Source organism: Miniopterus schreibersii (assembly GCF_964146895.1).
Source record: "Miniopterus schreibersii genome assembly, chromosome: 7".
Classification (NCBI taxonomy): Eukaryota; Metazoa; Chordata; class Mammalia; order Chiroptera; family Miniopteridae; genus Miniopterus; species Miniopterus schreibersii.
In genome coordinates, this window is record NC_138108.1 from 41,487,798 (window position 1) to 41,511,732 (window position 23,935).

At 43.3% G+C, this 23,935-nt stretch overlaps 1 protein-coding gene across 5 annotated transcripts in view; it reads right to left on the minus strand.

The window, feature by feature from the left end:
- RAPGEF4 (Rap guanine nucleotide exchange factor 4) overlaps positions 1-23,935 on the minus strand; it is a 249,417-nt gene that overhangs the window by 42,942 nt on the left and 182,540 nt on the right. For all 5 annotated transcript variants that reach the window (XM_081143393.1, XM_081143392.1, XM_081143389.1 and 2 more), the window contains 7 exons: positions 18,623-18,707; positions 16,552-16,612; positions 14,783-14,859; positions 14,205-14,351; positions 12,249-12,364; positions 7,090-7,178; positions 2,948-3,026 (listed from right to left, as the gene is read on the minus strand). In XM_081143393.1, the coding sequence (XP_080999519.1) occupies positions 2,948-3,026; positions 7,090-7,178; positions 12,249-12,364; positions 14,205-14,351; positions 14,783-14,859; positions 16,552-16,612; positions 18,623-18,707 (654 nt within the window). The remainder of the gene's footprint in view (positions 1-2,947; positions 3,027-7,089; positions 7,179-12,248; positions 12,365-14,204; positions 14,352-14,782; positions 14,860-16,551; positions 16,613-18,622; positions 18,708-23,935) is intronic.

Genomic DNA, 23,935 nt, shown 5'->3' on the forward strand with positions numbered 1-23,935 from the left:
TGTTCTGCACTTTTTTTGTTTTTCTTTATAGGCAGTCGCCCTACAGTAAAGCGTTTTGCCTTCCTGTGACCAAGATGTCAGCAGTGACCCAAGCTAGGCCAACTAGACCCTCCTTCCCAGCGATATGGGAGGTGAGGGCCCAGGATGCTTGGAGCAGGTTTATCCCAACAGCACTGCCTTTGGTTGCTGCCCGCCGAGGCCCCTTTCTAAGGCCCGGGCTCTTCAAAGATTCCTTCAGTTCTCTGAGTTACCCCACATCCTTCATAAATTCCTTTATTCAAGTCAGTCACAGTTGCTTTCTGTTACTTATAACCAAAAAAAAAGTTGCTTATATAAGGAACCTATATAAAATCTCCCTGGAGGGAAAGGAACTAAAAATTGAGTCCTTAGCATGATATAGAAGCACTTACACATACATGACCTTCAGGGATAGAGCCTCTCCATTGCTTGCATGCAGTGGGATAAGCTCCTGGCCACCCAGGGACACCCTCCCTGGGCATTACAGAACAGTAATTGTTGTTTGAGACTCTGATTCCCAGGATCTAAGGACCAGACTTAGACTGTCCAATATGGTAGCCACATGTGGCTATTTAAATTAATGAAAATTAAATAAAATTAAAAATTCATTTCCTCCATTAGAGTAGCCAATTTCAAGGCTAGAGGCTACTGGGCTAGCACAGATATGGGACATTTCCATCACTGCAAAACGTTCTATTGGACACTTCATCTATTTGCTTTCAACAAATTAGGCCTACTTTGGTGTTACCAATTGTGCAATACATTGTCCAGGAAAGTTCTTAAATGGTAATTAAAGGATTAAGTTGTAAAGAATAAAGCCACCACACCCCAGGCTTGGAATCCTGAGACCTAGATGAGTCATGGCTCTGTCGCTGCCTTGGGCATGTCACTTTATTTTTTTGAACTTCAAAATCCTCATTTGTGGAATAAAGCTAATACTAACCCAATAGGCTCCTGTAATGACAAGTGGTATAAAGCAGGTCAATGCTCTTAGCATGGTGTCTGATGCAGAGAATCGATCCCAAATAGAACAGCGAAGAATCTAAGTTCCTACAGGGCCAGGCATGAAGAAGGTGTTCTGAGGGCACTAGGGGGTGCACATGGTGCCCAACCACCCTGGATTCCCTCCATCTATTGAGTAAAGAACTAGGATTGGATACTCAGGTTTCTCTTGACTCTACCGTTCACTTCCCTGTCTCCCCCTACTCCCCCCAACCTCATTAGAGCCATACCACCCTACCTGGGATGGCAATGACTTTAGGAGCTTTAATTCTAAAAACAGAGGTCAGCGATAACAATGTTCTCAATCAACTCCAGAGGAGAACCAGCTAATAAGTGAACAAAATAGAATTTGCAAACAAACAAAAAAGCTCAGTGTTTGGGGCTTGAGTTGTAAAGATGATATGACTTAGTCCACTGGACCCTTCTTTTTTTTTTTTTTTTTAATCCTCACTAGAGGATACTTTTCCCATTGCTTTTTCAGAGAGTAAAAGGGAGAGAGAGAGACAGAGAAACATCGATGTGAGAGAGACACGTTCATTGGTTGCCTCCTGCACACGCCCCATCCAGAGCCAGGGATGGAGCCTGCAACCAAGTTAAGTACCCTTGGTCGGAATCGAACCCAGACCCTTCAGTCCGCAGTCTGATGCTCCAACCACTGAGCCAGACTCGCTAGGGCCACCATGCTCTTTACTCCTCTTTTGGTTTTGTTTGCCTTAAGCTTATCACTGCGCTGTTGAAAAAATTAGTGTAAACTCAATGGTGGTTTTTATTTTTCCTTCCAACAAATCTCGAAGATCGAATAATGACTACCACGTATGGAGCTGAAAAAGCAGAGAGATCCTGAGTGTGTTAATTTTACTTGAGAAAAATTGAATATCAGCCAGAAAGAATACATAATATAGGTAAGTCTCATTAAGCTCTTAGAAAGGTAGTTCCCAGGCAAATAAACTCCCAAATTTCACTCCTGCAGCTCCCTCTGAACAACATGTTCAACTCGAATCCCCTATCGTCCCGCGTTTCCAATTCCGGAAAAGGAAAGCAGACCCAACATGGACTGGACTGCCCAGGAAAGAGAGCTAGTCTCCTTCAATATGTTTAACTGCTCACAGAAGGGCAAAGCATTTTGAGTTCTAAATTTTTGTTGCTTTAAAAATAGAGCAGAATTGGAAAATACATTTTCACAGGCCCCCCAGATTTGAGGATGTGACTCATTCATAATATTTACTTCTTTTATTCAACTTGCATTTTCTGAAAGTTCCCTGTGTGCCAGATATGGTGTACCAAGTGGCCAATTCAACAGACTATTGAAAAGCTGCCCCAAACAAACTCAGCTTTCAGGCTGCCGAGAACTACCATTAGAATTTCAAGTTTTGTATCTTCTGTTTGAATAAATGTAATGATAATACAATAGCAATGAAGGAATAAATTTCAGTATCTAGAGAAGAGGATGGACTAGGACAAACATAAAAGAAAAGCTACCCCACAATGACAACTCATCTTTATCCCAGTGGGTTAGTTGTCTGATTAATACTACAGCTTAGAGGAGGGACACAAGCAGGCCAACCCAACCTGCCAGGTATCCTAACAGGTACATAGTGTGTCTCCCAGGTTAGGGAACTGTCCCTAATAACACTCCCAGATTCTTCTCCATGACTTTCTCTACCCGACCTCCCAGGTATGCATATTTCTAACCAGTATCGCCTTCCTGATGTGACTTGGCTCCCATTTTACACAGATAATGAAGAAATCCTCAAACACGGCACAGCAAACCCACGCCAAGGAGATCTGGGGTCTTTGGGGAAAACCGCTAACGTTTCAGTTAGACGGGAAAGCACAGCTCTGCCCGGGACATGACTTACCTTCAGAGACTAGGATGTACATGTGGGTGTCTTCAAGGGAACAGAGACTTTTCACAGTAAAAGGATATTGGGCCATCAGGGCTGGGCAAAGCTGGGTATTTGGCATAAAAACACAGTGCATCATAACAAAGTCATTTAAAAAGGAGTCTGCAGGGGAAAGAAAATGCAAAGCAAAAAAGGAAATTAGGTTCCTATAGAAATCTTTAGGAAAACAGGAGTATCTGGTCATTGGTTCTTGACCAATGGTCCTCGTACGCTGGCTTGGAGCATTGTGGCGTTACTGCCCACAGACGCACCGCATATAAATAACTTCATGCGTGTGTATATTCAAAGGGCACCACGGGCCGTACCACGTATGCAGGAAAACACGGTCATTTCTTTGCCAACTTTATACCGTATGTCTTTTGTCAATATTGCTTTTTTCTTTATCTTTTTCACATCCTGCTTCCAGAGGGAGCAACGAAGGATGAGAGGATGACAGAAAAAGGAGGTGGGAAGAGCAGAGAATTCATTGGTGAGGGAAACAAAAGCAGGGGGGAAAGAAAAGGTCAAGGCTGTGAGCAGCAACTGAAGCAAAACAAAGATCTCCGGTAGGTTACAATGGCGACCAGCCTGCATCTGAAGCTGTTCTGCAGGCAGGTGAGCAGGGAGATGACAAGGGAAATAAGGCAAGTCCCAAGGGTAAGCTTCATTTGCTTTGCTCTGAACTCATGCTGGTCCTGTACGGCAGAGACACCACTATCTACCAGCGTTGGCAGGAAGGCACGTGAAGACAGGCCCAGGAGCCTCTGGGCGGTCCCTGCCGGAACTCAGAATCCACGCCGCAGCGGGGGTTGCAACCAGAAAGTGAACTACACTGGCCGGAATCTGTGAAACTCACATAACTTTCCAAGTAGAAAATGGTGAGAAATATGGAAATTTTAACTATTTAAACGTTAATATCTGTGTTTTAAATTTACTTATATTGGCAAAGTTGGAATCAGTGATTAAAGGTTTAACCACTACAGTCATCTAAAATGTTGAGATATAATGACATACGACATTAAGTTTAAGGTGTATCATGTGTTGATTCAATACATTTATATATTGCAGTATGATTACCCCGTGGAGTTAGCAAATGCCTCTGCCGTGTCACATAACGCCATTATACTCATTTAAACATGAGGGATAAGGGTAATCCCAAGCTGTCGTCCTGTCATCACTCAGTGTTACCATTCATTTCAGTCCCATTATACTGAACCAGCGAAGATGCAGACAAAAGTTGTATAGCCCTTTTTTAAGTACAAAAGGACTTTGGCTTGTCCGGTTTTCATATCTAGGGTCTCCTTTATATGTTCTGGATACTCTCAGAGGACAGGGGAGGTAATGCTTGACTATGAGGCTCCCAGAAGGCCTGTGCTAGGTTTTTAAGGAAAATGTGCAGTTCACATTTTCCTAAAGCAGGGATTTCAGTAGTCACTTCACACGGCAACTACCCAGCACCCACATTTCACCATAGCTTCCTATTCTCTACTTTTATGCAGTATATATGCAGTAACTCTTCCTGAAGAGCCTTAAGAACTGATTTTTAAAAATCATTTTCTACTAGGAAATGATTGCCCAAGCCACTCAGGGACTAATGCTGCTCCTAGAAGTTAAAAGTCTAGGAAACTAATAGGTCTAGGGTTGAACATAAAAGTTTTGGTAAATTAAGAAAATGTACTGTCAAACCCAGAGGTGTTCATTTCTATGATGTAAGCCAGGTTCACTATTAACCCTGATATTTCTCACTGTACTGTAAATTTATAAATGCCAAGGGTTTCCCACTTCACTGCATCCTTTAGTTTTTTATCATGGGCTCAGGGCATTCTCCTTGCTCAGATATCCTCAGCTATTCCCCAATGCTTTGCCTTTAAGATCCTCCAAGATCTGTAGTCAAAAGCTTAGATCTCACCTTCCTTCTGCCACTTACATATACAATAGCCCGGCAAAACCAAGCTGCTTGACCTTCCCTGACCACTTCCATGCCAGTACTGACGTTGCACCTCAGTATGGAAAGGTTGGTCCTTCGTCTCCAGTTACTAGACACCAGCCTGCTTTCAGAGTCACTACTAAGGCTACATTCTCCATGACACTCTGCCTGGTCCCCTCAACTAGTCAGTGCTCCTGAACACTGACTGCATCCTGCCTTATGTCCTAGCTATTCGCACATTCCTGTATGTCCTCTAGTAGGTTATACACTTTCTGAGGACAGAAGAGAGGTTTCTTGTTCACAGTTCCTAGTCCAGAGCATCCAGCTTAGTGCCTGCCCAGAAAGATGTTCGAAATATACTGAACCAAAAATACCTGCCCAGGAGCCAGAGATCCGGGCTTTATAACAATTACTCCCCAATTAATTCGCTAGATAAAGAAATATCACAGATAATTTCTACTTATAAAATGAGAAGCTGGAATGAAGAACTAAAATAAGAAGTAAATCAGTGCTAAAATACTTTTAGGAGGTATATAAAATAATAACTTCACCTTGAGTATACTGCAAAGATGATGGAAATGGACTTTGAACTACCACTAGGTTTTTTAGATAAATCTTTGAACTTCTTAAAAAATGTTTTTATTGATTTTTAGAGAGAGAGGAAAGGAGAGGGAGAGAGAAACATCAATGTGAGAGCAGAACATCGATCGGCTGCCTCCTGCACACCCCTCACTGGGGACTGAGCCCGCAACCCGGGCATGTGCCCTGACTGGGAATTGAGCCGGCAACCTCTTGGTGCATGGGACGACTGAGCCACACCAGCCAGGGCTCTTTGAATTTTTTTTTTAGTGAAATACCTTCTATGGAGCTCAGTTTGCTTAAAATATTAACCTTTTATTCTGAGTGACAGGCCAGTAGCATAGGATTTTTTTAAAAAGAACTTGAATGTAGTCTGTTCCAAAGTTACATACAAGATGGCTCCCAAAGCGGAGAATGATAGTGAAACTCTGAACACTCAGCTCACGGTGAGATTCATCTCATTCACTCTCCAATCTCTGTCTTAGTTAATAAGGCTGGTTCACTATAAGGCAGTGTTATGGGTTGGATTTTATCTTCCCCAAAAAGACATGCTGAAGTCCCAATCCCTAGTACCTCAGAAATGTGACCTTATTTGGAAATGGGGTCTTTGTAGGTATTTCAAATTAAGATGTGGTCATTAGTGTGGGCCCTAATCCAACATGACTGGTGTCCTTATAAAAAGAGAAAATTTGGAAACAGGAACAGATGCACAGAAGAAATGCTATGTGGAGAGACAGGGAGAACACATGACCATGAAGGCTGAGTTCAGGGTGATGCATCTATAAGCCAAGGAACACCAAAGATTGCCAGCAAAACACCAGAAGCCAGGAGAGAGGCACGGAGCAGGGTCTCCCTCACAGCCCTCGGAAGGAAGCAACCCTGCCCTCACCTTGATCTCAGACTTCTGGCCTCCAGAACTGTAAGACAATACACTTCTGTTGTTTAAGCCACCCAGTTTGAGGTACTTCATTACATCAGCACTAGCAAGCTAATATAGGCGGTGTTTAGTTACACTTTGGGGCAGCCTGCAAATATACAACCACAGACAGAACCATTTTACCCCATTGGAGCGAGGTTGTGCCTCTTGTGTAGGCAGCAGGAAATCCTTTATGGGAACAGGTAAAATTTAAATGATAACCTAATAGATGCCTGTAAAGGTGAATTTAAATGATAACCGAAGAGCCCTGGCCTGGTGGCTCAGTTGGTTGGAGCATACACTGAGGGTGGTGGGTTTGGTTCCTGGTCAGGGCACATACCTAGGTTGCAGGTTTGATACCTGGTTGGTGGGTGTGCATACAGGAGACAGCCAATCAATGTTCCTCTCTCACATCAATGTTTCTCTCTCTCTGTCTCTCTCTCTCAAATCAATAAACATATCCTTAGGTGAGGTTCAAAAATAAATGATAACCTAAGAGATGCCTATGGAAGGCTGATCCTAAGGTGTATGAACAAGACTGAATCATTGATGAAGAACAGCAGGAATGGAGTGGGCAGAGGAGGGCCAGAAGGATGGCTCCCTGAGTGCGCCACACAGGGATGCTCTTAGGATGTTAATACGCATGACCACCTGCTAAAACTGTTTTGGGTACACATGCTGAGAATGAACTCAGGATTTAAAAATTTTTTTTTACAGTGCTTTACATGGATTTAGTGAACACACAAACTGTTCTAGGTATTTACCTGTTGCTTCATTTAAAGCTGGCTCAAGGCGTATTGTTTCTAGAAAATGCTCTAAAATTTTTTCAGGTGTTCCTGACATCACAGTATACCTGGATAAAAAATAAAAACATTATTAGCTTTTAAAAAGTGGGCAAATCATTAATGAATACCTTTTCAAATATCTAAGATTTTTTTTTTTTTTTTTTTTTTTTTGAGATCCCAGGAAACCATTTGACTTAACCTATGGCCCATATTCTCCTGAGAGTAAAAGAGACCAGGTACCTTGCCGAAGTCACATAGGAAGACAATGGAAAAACCACAAATGGAAGTAGTTACTAAAACGTGACTCTTTTTCCCTATATGGAACTAAAGTAAGTTTCTTGGAGAGGGGCTCTAGCAGGCTGAGAACGGAACAGCTCCGGCCTCGTTCCGGGAGGAATGAGAAGAAAGCCGTGAATGCAGGGCAGTTCAGGGCAGGCGTGGGGAGCAGAGCGGGGAGGCGACAGTAAACTGGGTTACCCATATATGGGTTACTTGTAGCAAAATCTCAGCCGCACACTGGAGTCCCCTGCCTATTTCTGGAATGCTCTGTCTTTCCCAACTGTACACTGGCATGTGCCTTGGAAATACAGCTAAGAATAAAACAGGAGGGGAAAAACCAGACCCAAACACCCATGAGCAAACAAGCAAATCCCAATAGCTTCCAAACAAGCAATAAAGCAGCAGCAGAAAACTCAGGTAATTTATTTCAATGTCGAATATATATTATTGGGGGGGGTTAGTCATTATTTCAGAAGATCCATCCAGGCAGCTCTTCAGTCAGCATGAAAGGATTTATTTTTTAAATTGACTGTGGGTTATTTCAAAGTCATATTCAAGACGGTGACACAGCGGTGAATGAAAACTTAGAGGCAAAATACGTTAGGATGATATGGGGCGCCTGTTCCCAAACTCAGACTTTGCCGTTCTGCTTGGCATTTCACTTAAAGCAAAACACCAGGGAAGGAAAACAACAATGAAAACAAAACTCCCTTCTGTTCAGAAAGCAGGGGTCGAATTTGGCTCCAGGGCAAGCTAGATTTCTTTGCCTTCTCACGACACTCTGTCTTTGCCTGAGACCTTGGAGGCAGTGCATTGAGATCCCAAGAATATCCCTAACGTAGTAAATCTCAGGGTCTTAACCTCACGCCTGAGGGAGTGAAGGAGAAAGAGTGGGTTGAACATGTGACTCTCTGCCTGTGAAAACAGAGAGGGAGAGAGTGTGACGCAACTCTGGTGCTGACAGAGGTAACAAACAGGGCCTACCTGGGAGGCCACCGTGAGCTACAACTAGTGTGTGTGTGTGTGTCCACACATGCGTGTGTGTGTGTCCACACGTGCGTGTGTGTGTGTGTGTGTCTCCACACGTGCGTGTGTGTGTGTGTGTGTGTGTGTGTGTGTCCACATGTGCGTGCGTGCACACAGGGGCTAAAAGAATTGAAGAGTTAAATCTTTGAGGAAACCTGGCTTTGGAGGCTAGAGAGAAGAGAAATAGGAAAAAAAATACTTTCATCTCAAAGGCATGACCCCTTTCTCAAAGTAAATAAGGTAGAAGACAATGGTTTTTCCTCTTGTCGGCAGTGAATATTTGAGAAAGAGAGGACTTTCAACATCTAAATGGAGAAAATTGCTGAGTTCATTCAGTAATTCCTGAGATATATGATTCTTTGATAGTGCTCAGCAGATGAGCTGAAAAGGGAGCAGCAACCAGTCACATAATCAGGAGCTGGGGTTGGAGAGGGCGCTCAACATCTGTCAAATGTTTACTGTGCCCCAGACAACTAGCCGGGCCCTGGACAATGTCTTCATGCTTACTCCTGCTAGCTAAATATTATCTTTATTCTGCAGGTGGAGAAACTGCTCTGTAAGGGGGGGATCAATTAGAGTGTACATATATTACATTAAAAATCAGTCGCTTGTTGTTTACTACAGCGTTGGGCAGCTGCTGCCAGTAAGCTGCATAGCTGGCTACAGGGCAGATATATCACAGTGCAATTGGTCCCCTTATCAAAAGTTTAACTCTGATAGAAGGTTGGTTCACATTCCGGTGTTCTTTGTTTGGACATCCCTTAGCTAGGGTATTATGTCTGGTCAAAAAGAATAAAGACCAGGGTGGCAAGCCAAGCATCCTGTCACTTCGCTAAAGAGACGTGGTCTCTCTATACTTGGCCACCTGGCCAACCTGACGCCAGGGGATCTTTCTTTTGCTCCTGAAGGCTCCCTCTGGTGCTACAGCTGTGGTGGCTGCCTTGCATGTCCTCTCTGCCTCTTCTCAGCTCCAGGGAAGGCTGTCCAGGTGTTGACTTCTTTTTAAGGCAGGGAACTCTGAAGGGGGAGGGACAGGGGGCTCCTGGCCAGACATAGCCTTGTATGTAGCCTGGGTTTGACTGAAACATCACGTTATTGCTTTGTTTCAGGCTGGACACGGCCAGGCGCCTCCTGCTTGACCTCTGTTTAAGTGAGGGACTTGAAGAACAGACAGCACGGCTCTGTTGAGTTTATTGCATGAAGGAGCTACTTTAGTCCAAGTCAAGGAGAACCCCAATTGGTTACATTATCCAACTTGTGAGGTTTGAAGCCTGTGACAGAACATCTTTTCCTAATATCAAGTCTGGAAATGATGTTAGGAACATTTCCATCTGTACCTAGAACAAAAAAGAGGTGGTTGCAGGGGAGGCCTGAAAGAGACTATTTTTCTGCGAACAGGATGGAGCTGAACAGGGTGATTGACAGACTAAGGAAAAGCAGCACAGTAAGTAAAACAGGAGGGGTCATTTGAAATTCATTCTTTCTTACTAAAACCAGTAACTACAGAGCAGATGATAACCAAAATGGTAAATTTTGAGGGCTCCATAAAGTTTATCCAACATGAGAAATAGTGTCTAGCAATTGACATTTTACTATTGCACTCACTCGATGGCCGGGGCAGAGTGGGGCAGCTCTGAAACGCTCCTGGATTTCTCGGGGAAAGGGGAATCAGAAAAATAGCACTGTTGTCAGCACCAACAGTGACCCCCTTTGAGCACAAAATGGATGATTTCTGAGGAGAAGCCCTAACGGTTCCTAAATTTTAAGTCCATCCATAGACATGATTGTTGCCATGTTCCTGAAGTTATCCCGAATATCAGCCAAAATTCACCTGCACAGCCTCCCATTTTCAACTCTGGTTTGGCTTGCGGAAGCCCAACATGGAAAGCAGCCCTTTGAGAGGGTGACTTTTTATTCTTCAGGGAACTGACTTTGCCGGCGTGCTCTTTTGTATTCATTGATATTTCTTAAGTGGTGTGCTGAGAACATGCACAGGCTTTGGAATTATATAAGAAATTTAGATTGGTCTAGAGGACACAAATGAGATAAAACAGAAATCAGATCCAGGTCTAAAGTGAGTTTAATACACATGGTCTCTCCTTCTCTGTTCCTTTTAGTTTGATTTCATACCAAAAAAAAAAATCTATATTTGGAAGGTGCTCTGAATGGAAGATGTTGTAACAAGCAAACGCTTTTGATCACTCTGCTATGAAGATCAAAACGAAGAGCTGAAGGAAGGGGACCTCCAGGGGACTTCTTGGTCGAATGTTTCAGGGTTAAGAATTTTCAAGGCTTCCCTTTTCAGGTCGCAAAATTTCCCTGAGATGTCTGAAGCATTATTAAAGAATGCAGATTATCGCCATAAAATGGCCTAGTTATATGTAAGAGCACCAAGGAAAATCGTCGGGGATAGTCCCAACCTTCAAATAAAAAATGTCCTAATTCTCATCTTCTGTGGGCTGGAAGGAAAACTGTTCAAAACACCTGAGCAAGAACATTTAAGAATGGATAGAAGTGAAAAATAAAAAAACAAAATAACAAAGAATTCTGGATGGTCATTTTTATGTTTGTAAGTGAAAGGATACTTTCTACATAGTCCATTTTATGTCAGTCCTTCTGAAATATATTGGTTTGCAAGGTTTACTAGATAGTGTTGAGGATACAGTGTTTATATGACATGTTTTGCTATCGTCATCTGAGAGGTTAAAGGAGAAAAGGCATGGCAACTGATCAAGCTGGACTTGAATCCCAGCTCTATCATTATAAGCTTTGTAATCTTGGGCAAGTAACTTGCATCTCTGAGCCTCAACTTTTCCATCTGTTAAAAGGGGTTGTAATAAGGTATTATATAATATATGCAAAATATACTATGTCTATTCAATACTAAATTTCGTCCCACCTTCCTTGTAAATATGTCGATTCATCCAGATGAAAATATCTGAGCCTTAGGCTTTTAGTCTAAACAATAAAAAGTCAGTTATGGAGACTGGTCTACACCCCATTCACATGGCAAACAAAGAAAACTACTGGGATGCATTCTTTTTCAATGTATTATTTGGTGACATTTCATTAGCTACAGAATTGCTGTTTTTATTATCCTAAGACAGAAAATAAATCTTTCTTTTCAAAACAAGATTCTGTGATTTTCTACAATTTCTTGGAACTACATTTCCTAATTCTCCTGTATTACCACTCAAATGTTGGTGCATTTGATGAAGTCTCAAGTAGGAAGTTGCTGCAAAAGAGGGAACTGAACATACATGTACTGTAAAGATCCAAGTTAAACAGGGACCTGAGAAGCAAGCACCCTTTTGACATTAGCAGGAATGAGTATGGAAGAGGCCAGATGGATGCTTCTGGGTTGCAATGAACAGTCTGTCTTAGATTTGAAATCTGGGTTTCTGTCAAAGATGCTCATTCTGATAACAAGATGAAAACGCTTCTGGAGAAATCCTTCATGTGAAATTCAAATACCAACGGGTCTCATCACCTAAGGCCTCGGTGTGCTCTGAGCTGCCTGGCATTCCCACTTCCATTGCTCTCTCCGATGCCCTCTGCTCCAAAGCTATTACAGTTGATCACTGTACCCAGAGAGCATTTTTAGAGTAGGGGAATATTCTCCCCCCAATTACTCTAGGCAGCACCAAGCTAAACACAGTGCCAGAAATGGATACATTATACTCCACAAAATGTGTGATTAGTCAATAGAGAGAAAAAAGTCACACACACTGCCGTCTTCCACAGAAAAGGAGAACATGCTATTGTAGAGATGATGATACCATGTGAAAAGGTTAATCATAGTCTGGGAATTGCAGTGTTGGATGCAAACCTACTTTTGCTGAGGCTGTGAGTTTCCTTGATTAGAAGCCCTGCTCCCTGCTGGGACCTTCTCCAGCACCAAGACATCTTGGTCATGTTCTTTCAGTCTGACTGTATTCGCCTCAACGTCCTGCAAATACAAATTACACCACGTACAGATGCTGCTATTTTCTCAGACAATGAAAAAAATTTCAAATGCGTCAGAAACTCATTTGGTGCTTGTGATGCTAATTGTTGTGTCTACAAATTAAGTCATTTTCAAAGTCAAGGGCTGGAATGGCCAGAGAGAGGACCAGATGAGGTTCAGGCATGTGGTTTTAAAGCTCTGCTTTTATCCCCGATTCAGAAAATCAGCAGAGTGGAGAAGAGAGGAGTGTGGTTGTGCTCTGAGAAACCTTTGGGAGAGGGTGGTATAGCAGGAAGATAAGGGAGCAGAGCATGTATTCTCTACAAAAATCCGTGGTAAATAGCACTCAGCTTCTACAAAGTTCTTTCATTTTGATTTTCTTCTGAGGGTATTTCGTTTTCTTAGCGGTGGTACTTTTTCTCTCTAATCAAGATGGTTTGTTTTTTAGGAAATCAGTTTGAAATGTGTTAGAAACATTTTTCAGTTATTTTGAATAATTTTATAAATCACATCAGTGATAGTGGTCCTAATGTGATTATTTCAGATAATTTTTTGGCTAAATATAAACTCCATATGTGCAAATGCAAAGTGTTAGTTAAAGTTTACCTCTAGATTTCAATGTTATTTAAAATAATTAATTTTAAAAATTTAATGTGCTTTTTGTCATCATTTGGCCCCCATTTTAAAAGAGATTACATAAGAACCAAGTCAAATTCCACGTGGTATTTTTTCTATATTATTCAATGGTACAGTTTTTAGTTAAACTTTCTTTGCATTAAGAGAATGAATTCCTAAGACAAACTTTGGTGCCTGAAATTGTGCCACCGACGGCAACTATTAAGGCTGTGTGGTGATAGGTGTCTGCATAAGAAGTGGCGAATGCTGTCATAAGCCACCATTAAATAATGCCAAATGTACCAGAAAGCATAGAATTGTGGACGTTCAGGTAGGATGAACAAAGACACTAAGGGTGGGGGAGGCAAAGAAGAGAGTCTGCTCTGTGAACCGGAAGGGAAGGGAGCAGAGCAAAGTGATTATAGGAGGAACAGTGTCTCTCGGTTAACTCAAGCTAGGGAGGGATGAAGTATAGGCCACTGGAGAGGCCAGGGGTGCCGGGACACTGTCATTATCCCCAGCAGTCCATAATCAGGCTTCTACCCGCCAAGGCTGGACTGTTCCTCCCAAGGGACCAGAGGCTGCATGGTGGGGAAAGGCCAGGGACCGTCTCTTCGAAAGATCACCCACTCTCACAAATACCTAAACAAGCTTAGAGTAGGCCCATCTGCAGAGCCAACTTTAAATGTAATTATTCTTCACCTACTTGCCTAAGTCTGAAATTCCTTTAGTATGAATCAATTTGACATTAAGCACTTGAAATAAAAATGCTTGATTAGAGTAACCATGATGAACATAATTCCCACTAAAATGTAATCACTCAATACATCAAGAGTGTGTGATGTTATAGAAAGGTTCACATTTGGGAAGAGATTGGAGGTGGAGACTAGAAAGTTTTAGGATAAAGAAAGACATAGTAAGGAAGGTCTCACTTTGACATTTGCCAAAGCAGTCCCTCTGGCTTCTATTCCCATGGACTGGTTCAGGCGTGTGCAGAGTTGTTTGGTCTAACATAGCACGCCCCATTTGCAGCTTTCCTGGACTATCCCCTCTGGACCCCAGAATGTACACCAGCACACTGAACATCCCAGGTCTATGACCAAGGCTCTTTGTCCCTAGAGCATTCATTAATCACAGTACTGCTCAATTTACATGACACTCAAATGTTCTCTTCTCTGGCAAAAGGAAAAGTGGGGTGCCCTTCAGCCACAGTTTGCCTTGGACTTACCCTCAGAATCCGGTTGAAATCCTCCTTGTCTACTCTTAAGAAATGGCAATTATCTTCTCGCAAGACGATAGAAGCAGCTCTCGGAGCATCGTTCACTAGTGCCAACTTGCCAAAATCATCTCCTTCATGCAGGGTACAGACCACACCCTGAAGGAAGCAAGCATTCAGATGAAAGAGACCCCGGAAACAGAGCCAACACCCACCCACCCCACGCCACAGACCCTGCTCCCTAATACACTGCAGATATAAATGGGCTGTACCCAGCGATGCCCAAGAGGAATCACATAATTAAATTACAATGTTTCATTTTCCTTTCATTGAGTAATATGGGTTATGGAATAACTTAAATGTATACCTTATAATCTATAAGGAGATGAGCCCCAGAAAGTTCAATACTACTCTGAGTATAATAATTTAGATAATTTATGATTAGAGATGCTATAATGACTTTTCCACATTGAGTAACAATGTTGTTGCAAGTTCAATTGTAGCACTACATTGTTAATACTTAGAGCAACACTAGTAAATGGAGCATAATACAGATTCAAAAAGAGAAAGAAAAAAATATACATATATACCTTGCCGTAAATGACTACATTCACTGATCCTTTTAGAATAATGTACCAGGAGGTACCTTCTTCCCCCTGGTTAAACACTAGATACAAAGAGAAGAAAAGACTTATGACAAGAATTTAGAAGCACATCAATATAAATTATAGCCTATCAAATCATCATTTTTAAGTTCCCAGAATTACACATTTATTCCACAAGGAAAAAAATTACTGGCAAATACTAACTTATTCAGGTGGAATATTGTTCCCTTTTCTATAGAACATAAAAGGAACAGAAACACTGCTCCACTTGCCAGGCCCTGAAAGATCCATTGGTACTAGATATCAATTCACCAGCAACCCAGTACATCAAGCAGTATGCTTTCACCCACAATTCATCAAAACTTATTATGCTACAGAAAATAGTTTTTAAAGGTAATCTGACCAATAATGTGAATTGAAAACATGCAAATCAGTACTACTTATTGTTTATGGATATAGATCTACATATATATATTTTTAAATGGGTCAGAATGAGAGCCACTACACATAGGGTAGAAGTTACCATGCGGAGGGAAAGAGAAGAATGATATAAAGGAGGAAACAAGGGCCTTCAACTGCATCTATAATTTCATTCTTTAGAAAACATGAAAAAATATTGCATGTTAGTGTTTAATGAAGATTAAAAAGGTGCTTGTAATAATCTCGTTTATTTGAAATATTTAAATACTTCACAAATGAAAACAATTAGTAAGTTTGAATAAAAAGAATAAAAGAGAATTTGTGAATCACCAGTGATCATAAAAAAATAAAATACTAAACTGAACCTTTGAAATTTCTAGAAAGGACATTCTTACAAAAATAATTGTTGATATTAGAAACACCACTTTCGATGACTGAAAACATTTTGAAATAGAACTCTTTTTGCTTTTATGATTCCTGCCCCTGTTTATTTGACTAACACCAATCAGTCTAAAGAAAATGAAGACTTCTCAAGGAATGTCTCTGGAAGCATTAACAGGTGTCCATTAAACAAGCGTTTCATGTTTCTCTAGGTTTAGGAAGCTTGAGTCTAAATGGAGTGAACATTTTCCTTTATTGCAGAACTTCTGAGGGCCTCAGCATGCTGAGGAGTGCCATTCTCCAAGAGAGATCAGAGAGGGCATTTCCTGACCTGAGGAGACCACGAACCCTACTTTGCAAGGACTCTGCAGATTAGTGGGCAATGTTAGTCTGAATAATTTCGTTCACATTTATTGATATCAAACTGCAATTTCTTGCTTCCAAATATAATCACAGAGCTAAAATGACAACCTGGATTCTGGAGAAATCCTAAATATCAGTACTGTATAAGTATTTGGGTCAAAGAAATTCTTTCAGGCTTGGAGCTGATAGTGGAAGCAAGAAAAGAAAAACAGGCTAGTTTATCATTCTAACGGGCAATCTCAAGAGATGGGTTAGTTCTTCTAAAACCACTAACTAAAGTGAGGTCACTGTGGAAAGATCCTGCCTGAAGAGCAGCACCTTCATCCCACCTTCTTTAAACACTTCTTGAGCCAGTAGGTTGGGCGTGAGCAGTGACTCTGACTGGCAACAGCTCCCACACAGAAAACCACCATGCTGCAGAATGGACGTGTGCTGGGAATGATCACAGGTCCCGAAAAATGAAAGTGCTGCAGGCTGTCCTGCCAAGTCTGACCCAGGCCCAAGAAAAGGGAGCATTTGCCGCCAGGCTCCTGTGGCACATGCTCGCGAGGAGCCCAGGAGGTGCAGTTTCCGATCACAGCTGTACTTACACACGGTGCCTCCTTTGGCATGAGACTCAAAAATGAGAACGCCTGCTAACTCCCGTTTCACCTAGAAGAAAAAGAGAAAAGATGTGGAAAGACCGGATTTTGGGGGGAAAGGGACATGTTCCCTTTCTGAACAGTGTCAACTGTTCCCTTTTTCCCACGCGGCCACCTCCGACTCTGCTTGCCGTTACTGTCGTCTAGAACCACTTCCACTAGACTTGCCATTAGATTCTTAAAGTTCGTACAAGAGCTGCTGTATAAGCCAATTCATACAAGACAACCACCCTAGAGATGGTTTAAAATGGGGTTTCGCCCGGCCGGGTGTGGCTGAGCAGTTGAGCATCGACCTAGGATCCAGGAGATCAAGGTTCGATTCCCGGGCAGGGCACATGCCCGGGTTGCAGGCTCAATACCCAGTCGGGGGCGGGCAGGAGGCAGCCGATCAATGACTCTCTCATCATGGATGTTTCTCTCTCTCCCTCTTTCTGAAATCAATAAAGATATGTTAAAAAAAAATAAAAAATTAAAAAAAATAAAATGTTTCACATGTATGCACTAGGTGATTTCACTGCCCGTCTTTTGTGTTGGGTAAGAAGGTGAGAGCATCTACAATATCATGTGACTCCATCGCTGTTAGAGGCTCTTCCCTGCATCCCACATAATGCATTGCTGCAAACCTGTTGGAAAATTCCATGCCTTGAAGTTGAATAATTAAGCTCAAATGTGTAAGCAGATTTATACTCCAAGGTAGCTAAGAAAAAAATTTAAATTCCAAATTATGGCTCTATCTCCCTAAGAACCAAGTAGCCTGAGACTTTTCCACGTGCGTGGGTACCTGTGGTTTGAGGGAGAAGAGGAGACTATCCACAGTCCTCTCCATTCCACCAGGACTGGGGAAGTCAGAACAGGGGCATGCAGGGTAGGGAAAGGGGTCTTCCCTCACTTCCTCTGCAGCATGAGCCCATGGTGCTTACATTTGCGGGGGCTCCCCAGGTGAGGCTCCCAGGCACGAGACCTTCTCCCTCACCCCATGGATGAAGTGAGGATGACAGGGCAGTGGTGGGTGGGAGGGCAGGCTGGGCTGGACACACCCCTGGTTCCTCCATCGAGGTGAGCCAGCTTGTGGACCCGGGCAGTGCAGGGGGGAGGAATGTGAAGGCAGCTCTGTTGGGTTCAAGGGGGAGGAGTTTGGAGCCCTTCTGCTTGGGGCTGTGCCAAATGCCTTGCTGCTCTATTCAGAGACCTGAACCCTACGCCCCAGAGCAGGGACCACAGACACTGCCACCAGGTGATAGCATAATATCACCTAGTGAGCTGGGAATGAAAGGCAAATGAGGAATGTAGATGTTGCTAAGGGGCCTTGGTATATAATCTGTGAACATCGAAACAACTTTTTTTATTATTATTATTGAAGTATTAGCCTATCGGAGATGTGTGTTGCCTGGAAATCCTGTCCCTATGCTCCTTCTATGGGAGGAGGTGTGTCTGTCCCTGTTCAGAGGCCACATTTCTGTCCACTGCTTTCCTAAATATCCTAGTCACATAGAAGTTCAGAGTCAGATACAGCCATTGGCCGTTTTTCACTACTGGGTACTGCTACTGTGCCCTAGCATATCTGAAGTAACGCTCTCTCAAACCTTCTGCTTCCTTTTTCAATAGGGCAGCAACCTGGGCAAAGCTGGCCACTTGGGCCAGGACAGACTATCTTGATTCCTCTCCCTCCCTCGGGCTCTGTTTCACGGAAGGGCCTCAGAGCCCCTCTGAAGGCCGGGCTGTCTCTTCTAAGTGTGCAGGCTCCAAGGCTGGACTTGGAGAATGAAGCACACGCTCCATGGATGCGAGTGGGATGCACTCACACCAAACTGCTTTGGGGTTTAGGGCCCGTGGGTGACTACTACTGACATGACGATACTTGATCCCATTACAGGGACTGTTCTTGGGTATCACTTACTTAGCATCTCATGAAAAAGACCAGGATGATTTATGAGGTGGAATTCAGACATTCTGCCCTCCAGCCCTAACAGTGCATTTAACTCAAAGTCCTCCTGACCATGCTCAATAAGAGACAACTTACGGTGGTGGAAAGGTGGGATAAGGCTTTGATGTGAAGGAGCTCATCATAGATAATCTCTAGGTCATCCATATTCCTCTGGCCAGGTCTACAAGGAAAAAAGTGAGAAAAGTGAGAAAATAGTGAGAAAATAGTGAGAAAAAACTCATCACTAAAGCCTGAAACACAGAAGTAGATTCAAGGGTCAGTAATATGTCCACAGACTTCTTAGCAGTAATCTCTATAAGAAGATATTGGCAGAGGGTGAGATTACGCCGTAATTATCCCTAAGGGAAGTTCGGGAATGAACGTGTTCGTAAGAGAAGAATGTGCGCAGTCCCCTTCCCTCCCGGTCTCATGGGGAAGGGCCTCTGCGCGCACTGCAGTCGGCTAACCTCTCTCACTTTGTAGGTGATTGCTCTAAAAAACTGCTTTTCATTACCATCTTAATCAATAACAACAAAACTTGTATTTTAACACAACTACAAACAATTGATTTCATCAACTGGATGACTGGTCCAAATTCCTTGGGATCCTGTGTGATATCTTAGCCTAACAATAATGATGCTGTGTCACGAGGTTTCAGGTTATGTAACAAGCTTCTACCACAGGACTTGAATAAGGGATGTATAGAGACTCAATACTTTCTTGCCTATCCTGAGGAGGTGAGGACATGAGATGAGCAGAAGGCAAATAGTAGTGTCTGGGACCAGGAAGAAAGGGAAAGAAGGGAGGGATATATTTGCACTTCCCAAACTCTGTTTCATGGATGACCACTGTTCCTGCCATGAGGTGTTAATCAGTGTGCTAGTTAATCAGTTAAGTTTTAACTGTAGTGCACGCCTTCCTGAGACAGATGTGGGAGCTGAAGGAAATAGTGAATGTGAAGGTACCTGCATATTTATTTGTGTAAGTGGAAAAAAAAAACCCAGAAGAATGATACTCAAAACTCAAACCTTTGCATAAGAGGTTAAACTGATAAAGGACAACATTTGGGCCAGCAAATTACATCTGAAATGTAGTCAATTATAGATAAGTACACTGAGCAATCAAAACTGAACTGTAAATACTCTAAAATAGTTAATTGGATTAAATAGTTTTGCAGCCATTCATAATATGGGGTAGATGGCAGATCAAGTTGGGCCTAATCAGAGGAAGAAAAGTTATTGCACACCTTGTGCATAACCTTCTCAAGGACAGCTTGAATATGAACAAAAGAAAATGATTTGCCTCTCTTCAGCATCAATGGAGGATATATTTCCTAATCTCAACTATACAAAGACAGGTACTAAATCCATGACCCGGGGAGATGCCAGCCAGGCTCACCTCCTGCCAAGGATCACCACTGTGTATCACTCCAGTGCTTAATGGTGGAACTCAGAAAGTACTGGACCCAAACGCACCAAAGGAAAAGCTATGGCCACAGGGCTCTGAAGGAGCCAGGCCTTCTTAGCAAGGGGCCTAACCTACTACTTGACTTACACATGGGATTTTGAAACGAGGATCCTTGGGGATTTAAAAGTCAATTCAGTCACCTCAGTCCATCTACTATGATAGAGGCGGCTAAGGTGAAAGTCTCAAGATAGGTGTAATAGGATTATGGTTCTTCAGCACAAGGAGCTGCCCTGCTGTTCTTGCTACTTGACGTTAGCTGCAAATAGCATGGACCCTCCTAGAAGCCTGGCTAAAGAGAAAACAGTCCCCAAGACTCATTCTCACCTCCATGCGATGGCTGTTATGAAGGGAGGAGAAAAACTCAGCTGGGAAAAGAAAGGGTTAGAATTTAGCTCTAAAATCTTAACAGGTTCAAGTTTGGGATTTTGGGAGCAGATCTCTATGAGCTTAGAAAGAGTGTTTTTACATAATATCAATATGAAACCCATATTGATCAACTCGTTTTTTTTCAGGTTTAATTGATTCTTTTTTTCATATTAATCAACTCATACAGGTTTGAAAAAAATGTTGCTTTTGGAATCTACACACAATATTATATTTTAAATGACTACATATTTTCCCAGAGTTAAAACATGTGAAAGAACTCTGCCAGATCTTCAACGCAGCATATTAAAAATCTGTCTTATGCCCTGGCTGGCATGGCTCAGTTGGTTGAGCATAATCCCCTGCACCAAGAGATTGCTGGTCTGACTCTGGGTCAGGGCACATGTCTGGGTTGCAGGCATGGTCCCCAGTGGGGGGCGTGCAGGAGGCAGCTGATCGGTGCTTCTCTCTCAATGTTTCTCTCTCTGTCCCTCTCCCTTCCTCTCTCTAAAATAAATAAAAGTATATATTTTTTAAAAATTTGTCTTTCCTTGTTCAAGGCTGCCCTTTGAGCCCTGAGAGGTAGTCTGACAATCTGCCCCAAAGTGTGGGAGAAGAGAGGCAACAATGGCAACATTTAAGCCATTTCTGAAACCTAGTCAACTTCTCGCTGCTGACACCACTGAGCACTGACCGAAGCGCTCTTCTCCCCACGCTGCCACCCTCCTGGCTCTCCCTTCCTGCTTTCCTAAACATTTCCTCTCAATGTCTTTTTTCGTCTGTTGTCCTTTGGTTTACCTCCTAAATTGTGCTGCGCCTCAATGCTCTGCCTTCAGCTCTGTTCTCATTTTGTTCTGCTTTCTCTTCCTGGGAAAAATCACCAACTTTCATCTATATAATGCTGAGACCTAAATCTTTATCTCCAAACAGATGTCTTTCCTGGCCATCTCTTCCCCAAAAAACCACAAGCTCCACAATCTCAATCTGTCCAGGGTGCTCCCTTGTCATCACACAAGGCTCTTTAAAAGCAGGTCTCAATCGACTTTTGCAGACTCATTTATCTTCCTTCCATCTCTTCATGCCTTCCCTCACGGCTCTGTCCTCTGCTCCACCCACGCCAGACATCTCTCCGTTCCTCAAACAGGCTATGCTTTTTCATGACTCCAAGACTTTTCACATGCTCCTCTCTTTGCCCAGGATATTTTTTTTTTTTGGCTTCAAGCCAAGCTCAGATGTCATCTTTTCCAGGTCAAACTGGTTCTCCAACCTTTATTCTTTCACAGCACATGGTCCTACTACTGTGGTAATTACAATGTACCGTGAAGATGTAATTTGCTTAAATACCCAGAACCCTACACTGCTCTTCTCAAGAGAAGCAGCATCAGGTAGTGCACAGGGCTCTGGATTGGAAGCAGAAACTGGATTTGAGATCGAAACCAGGAACTTCCTAGGTGCCCGGTCGGGCTAATGCCTTATTTCTGCATCTGTAAAACGGGATAATAAACAGGATTGCTGTAAAAGTCAAATGAGTTAATACGCTCGAAGCATTGATACACTGGAAGTATGGCGCAAACGGAGAATGAATTAGGATGGGTGTTCAATAGTTTACCAGATGAAAAACACGCCAGTTCTCACGATTTGTGCTGAATCCGGGGTTTACCCAAGGACATATGGCAGCAATACCACAAACCAGTTGTTTTGTGGCCTGAGAAAAATGGGGGCTTATGCCCTGTTATGTGTCCTATTCAAGGTCAAGTAAGACAAGGTGGCCACGACCCAACTCACTTTTGTCATGGCAAATAACTGAAGGAGGAGATAGGAAGAAAATGTTGGACCTCACCTCTTACTCCAAATCCTGTTAAATGATGGAAAAGATATATTTTCTAAAAGATTACAGATCTTTTTCATCCAGCTGTGAGGAAGAAATGATCATCTTAGACCAGCTGCGGTCACTCAGACTAACTCAGTCAAACCCAGAGGGGGCCTGGATGGGGTGATCTCCAAAGACCATATAGCACCGGTTGGGCTGGGCCCTTTTGTGGCCGGAGTTTTGTCTGTCATGCTAAAGGTCTGATGGGAAAGACACTTGAAAATCCAGAACAGCACCACCACCACCAACCACAAAACTACTATCTGCTGATCAGAGGTTTAGGGATCCTTAGATGAGAGAAAGCTGTTAGGAATAAAATGTCCGAGAAATAGCTGGAAGCAGCTGTAGCTCAACACTCATAAGAAAACCAGCACAGGAGAAGACGGCATTGCTGATAAGACAAGGACAGGAGAGGGTCACTGTGGTTCATCACAAGGTCAGCGGGCAGTCGGGCCCTCCCCCCCGCCCCACTGAGCAGCAGGGAGTGGCAGAGTTTACTGCCAGGCTAAAACTACGAATGCCCAGCGAGAAGCCTGAGAGAGAAGCGGAGCAGAGCGTGTGAAAGCCCTGGCCCTCCCGCCAGACACAGAGGAGGGAAAGGAGTGGCAGGATTCCCAGGAGGGAAATACCCAGAAGGGCTCCATTCCTGGGAAATCCTCCTTAGTTTCGCAACTCATGGGAGGAAGGCGGCGGGGTGGTTCAGCCTGCCTGTTCCCCCTAGTGCCTCTCATAAAGCAAAGCCTGCCAGGATACAGGGCCCCCACTGCCTTCAGGGCAGGCTCTGTTGGGGATGTGACAGCCACACCTGCCCCAAGACCCATGTGGCAGCTTATCCTACCCCTGGTGCTCAAGTATCAGTCATAACCACTACAGAGAAACAAAGACTTCCCAGGGCTCCCTGGATGCCATGGAGAAAGCTATGGTAGCCATTTGAAACAGAATGGAACAAAGCTTAAAAACAGTTTAGTCTCTGAGTCCTAAGTAACATTCAAAATGAAAGGGAAAAAAACAACCCTGAGGTCTAAAGTAATCGCAGGGCAGGCCACTGTCATTTGGCAATCTGCCCAGGTAGCCATGAACTTTTTGGTCGTGTTTACAGCAAATTTTTAATGAGGTGAGAGAAGTCAGAGCTTCAAGGTGTGAAGAGACTTACTCTAAAATGTGAGTATATTCATGGTTAGCAAAGCAACAAAAGCATTTGGGAGAGGTTTGTTACCAGCAAACTCACTGTTGTCCGGGGCCTCAACATGTCATTAGGATTGAAAGTCGACAGAAATCCCAGGGAAGAGGCCAGGCGGAGCAAAAGCCAGTGTGGCCAATCTGTGCCACCAAGGCAAATCAAAATGTGAGCCCCCCTCCCACAGCAGGTGGATCTTCATGCTTGTGGCCGTAGTGACAGAGAACAGGCCCGGCCTCTCCCGAGGCCACCAGCTCAGAGCTGCTGTGCCATCTAGTGTCTCAGAGAAGACTCGCCTCTCTACTCTCGCATCAGACAAAGGTTCTCCTCTTGATCCACCCCCACCCTCAAAGAGCCCCGATAAATCTAAAACAGCCTTCCCCACCACAATCACCGAACAAAGTCGAGTTTTCAAAGCAGGTTTCTCCTGGCAAACAGTGGCATTAAGCACTTCTCATGCTTTGGTCTTTACTGGGATGGCAGGGGAAAAAAATGGAGAAGAGATTCTACAAATCAGCCCCCAGCCTGTTCA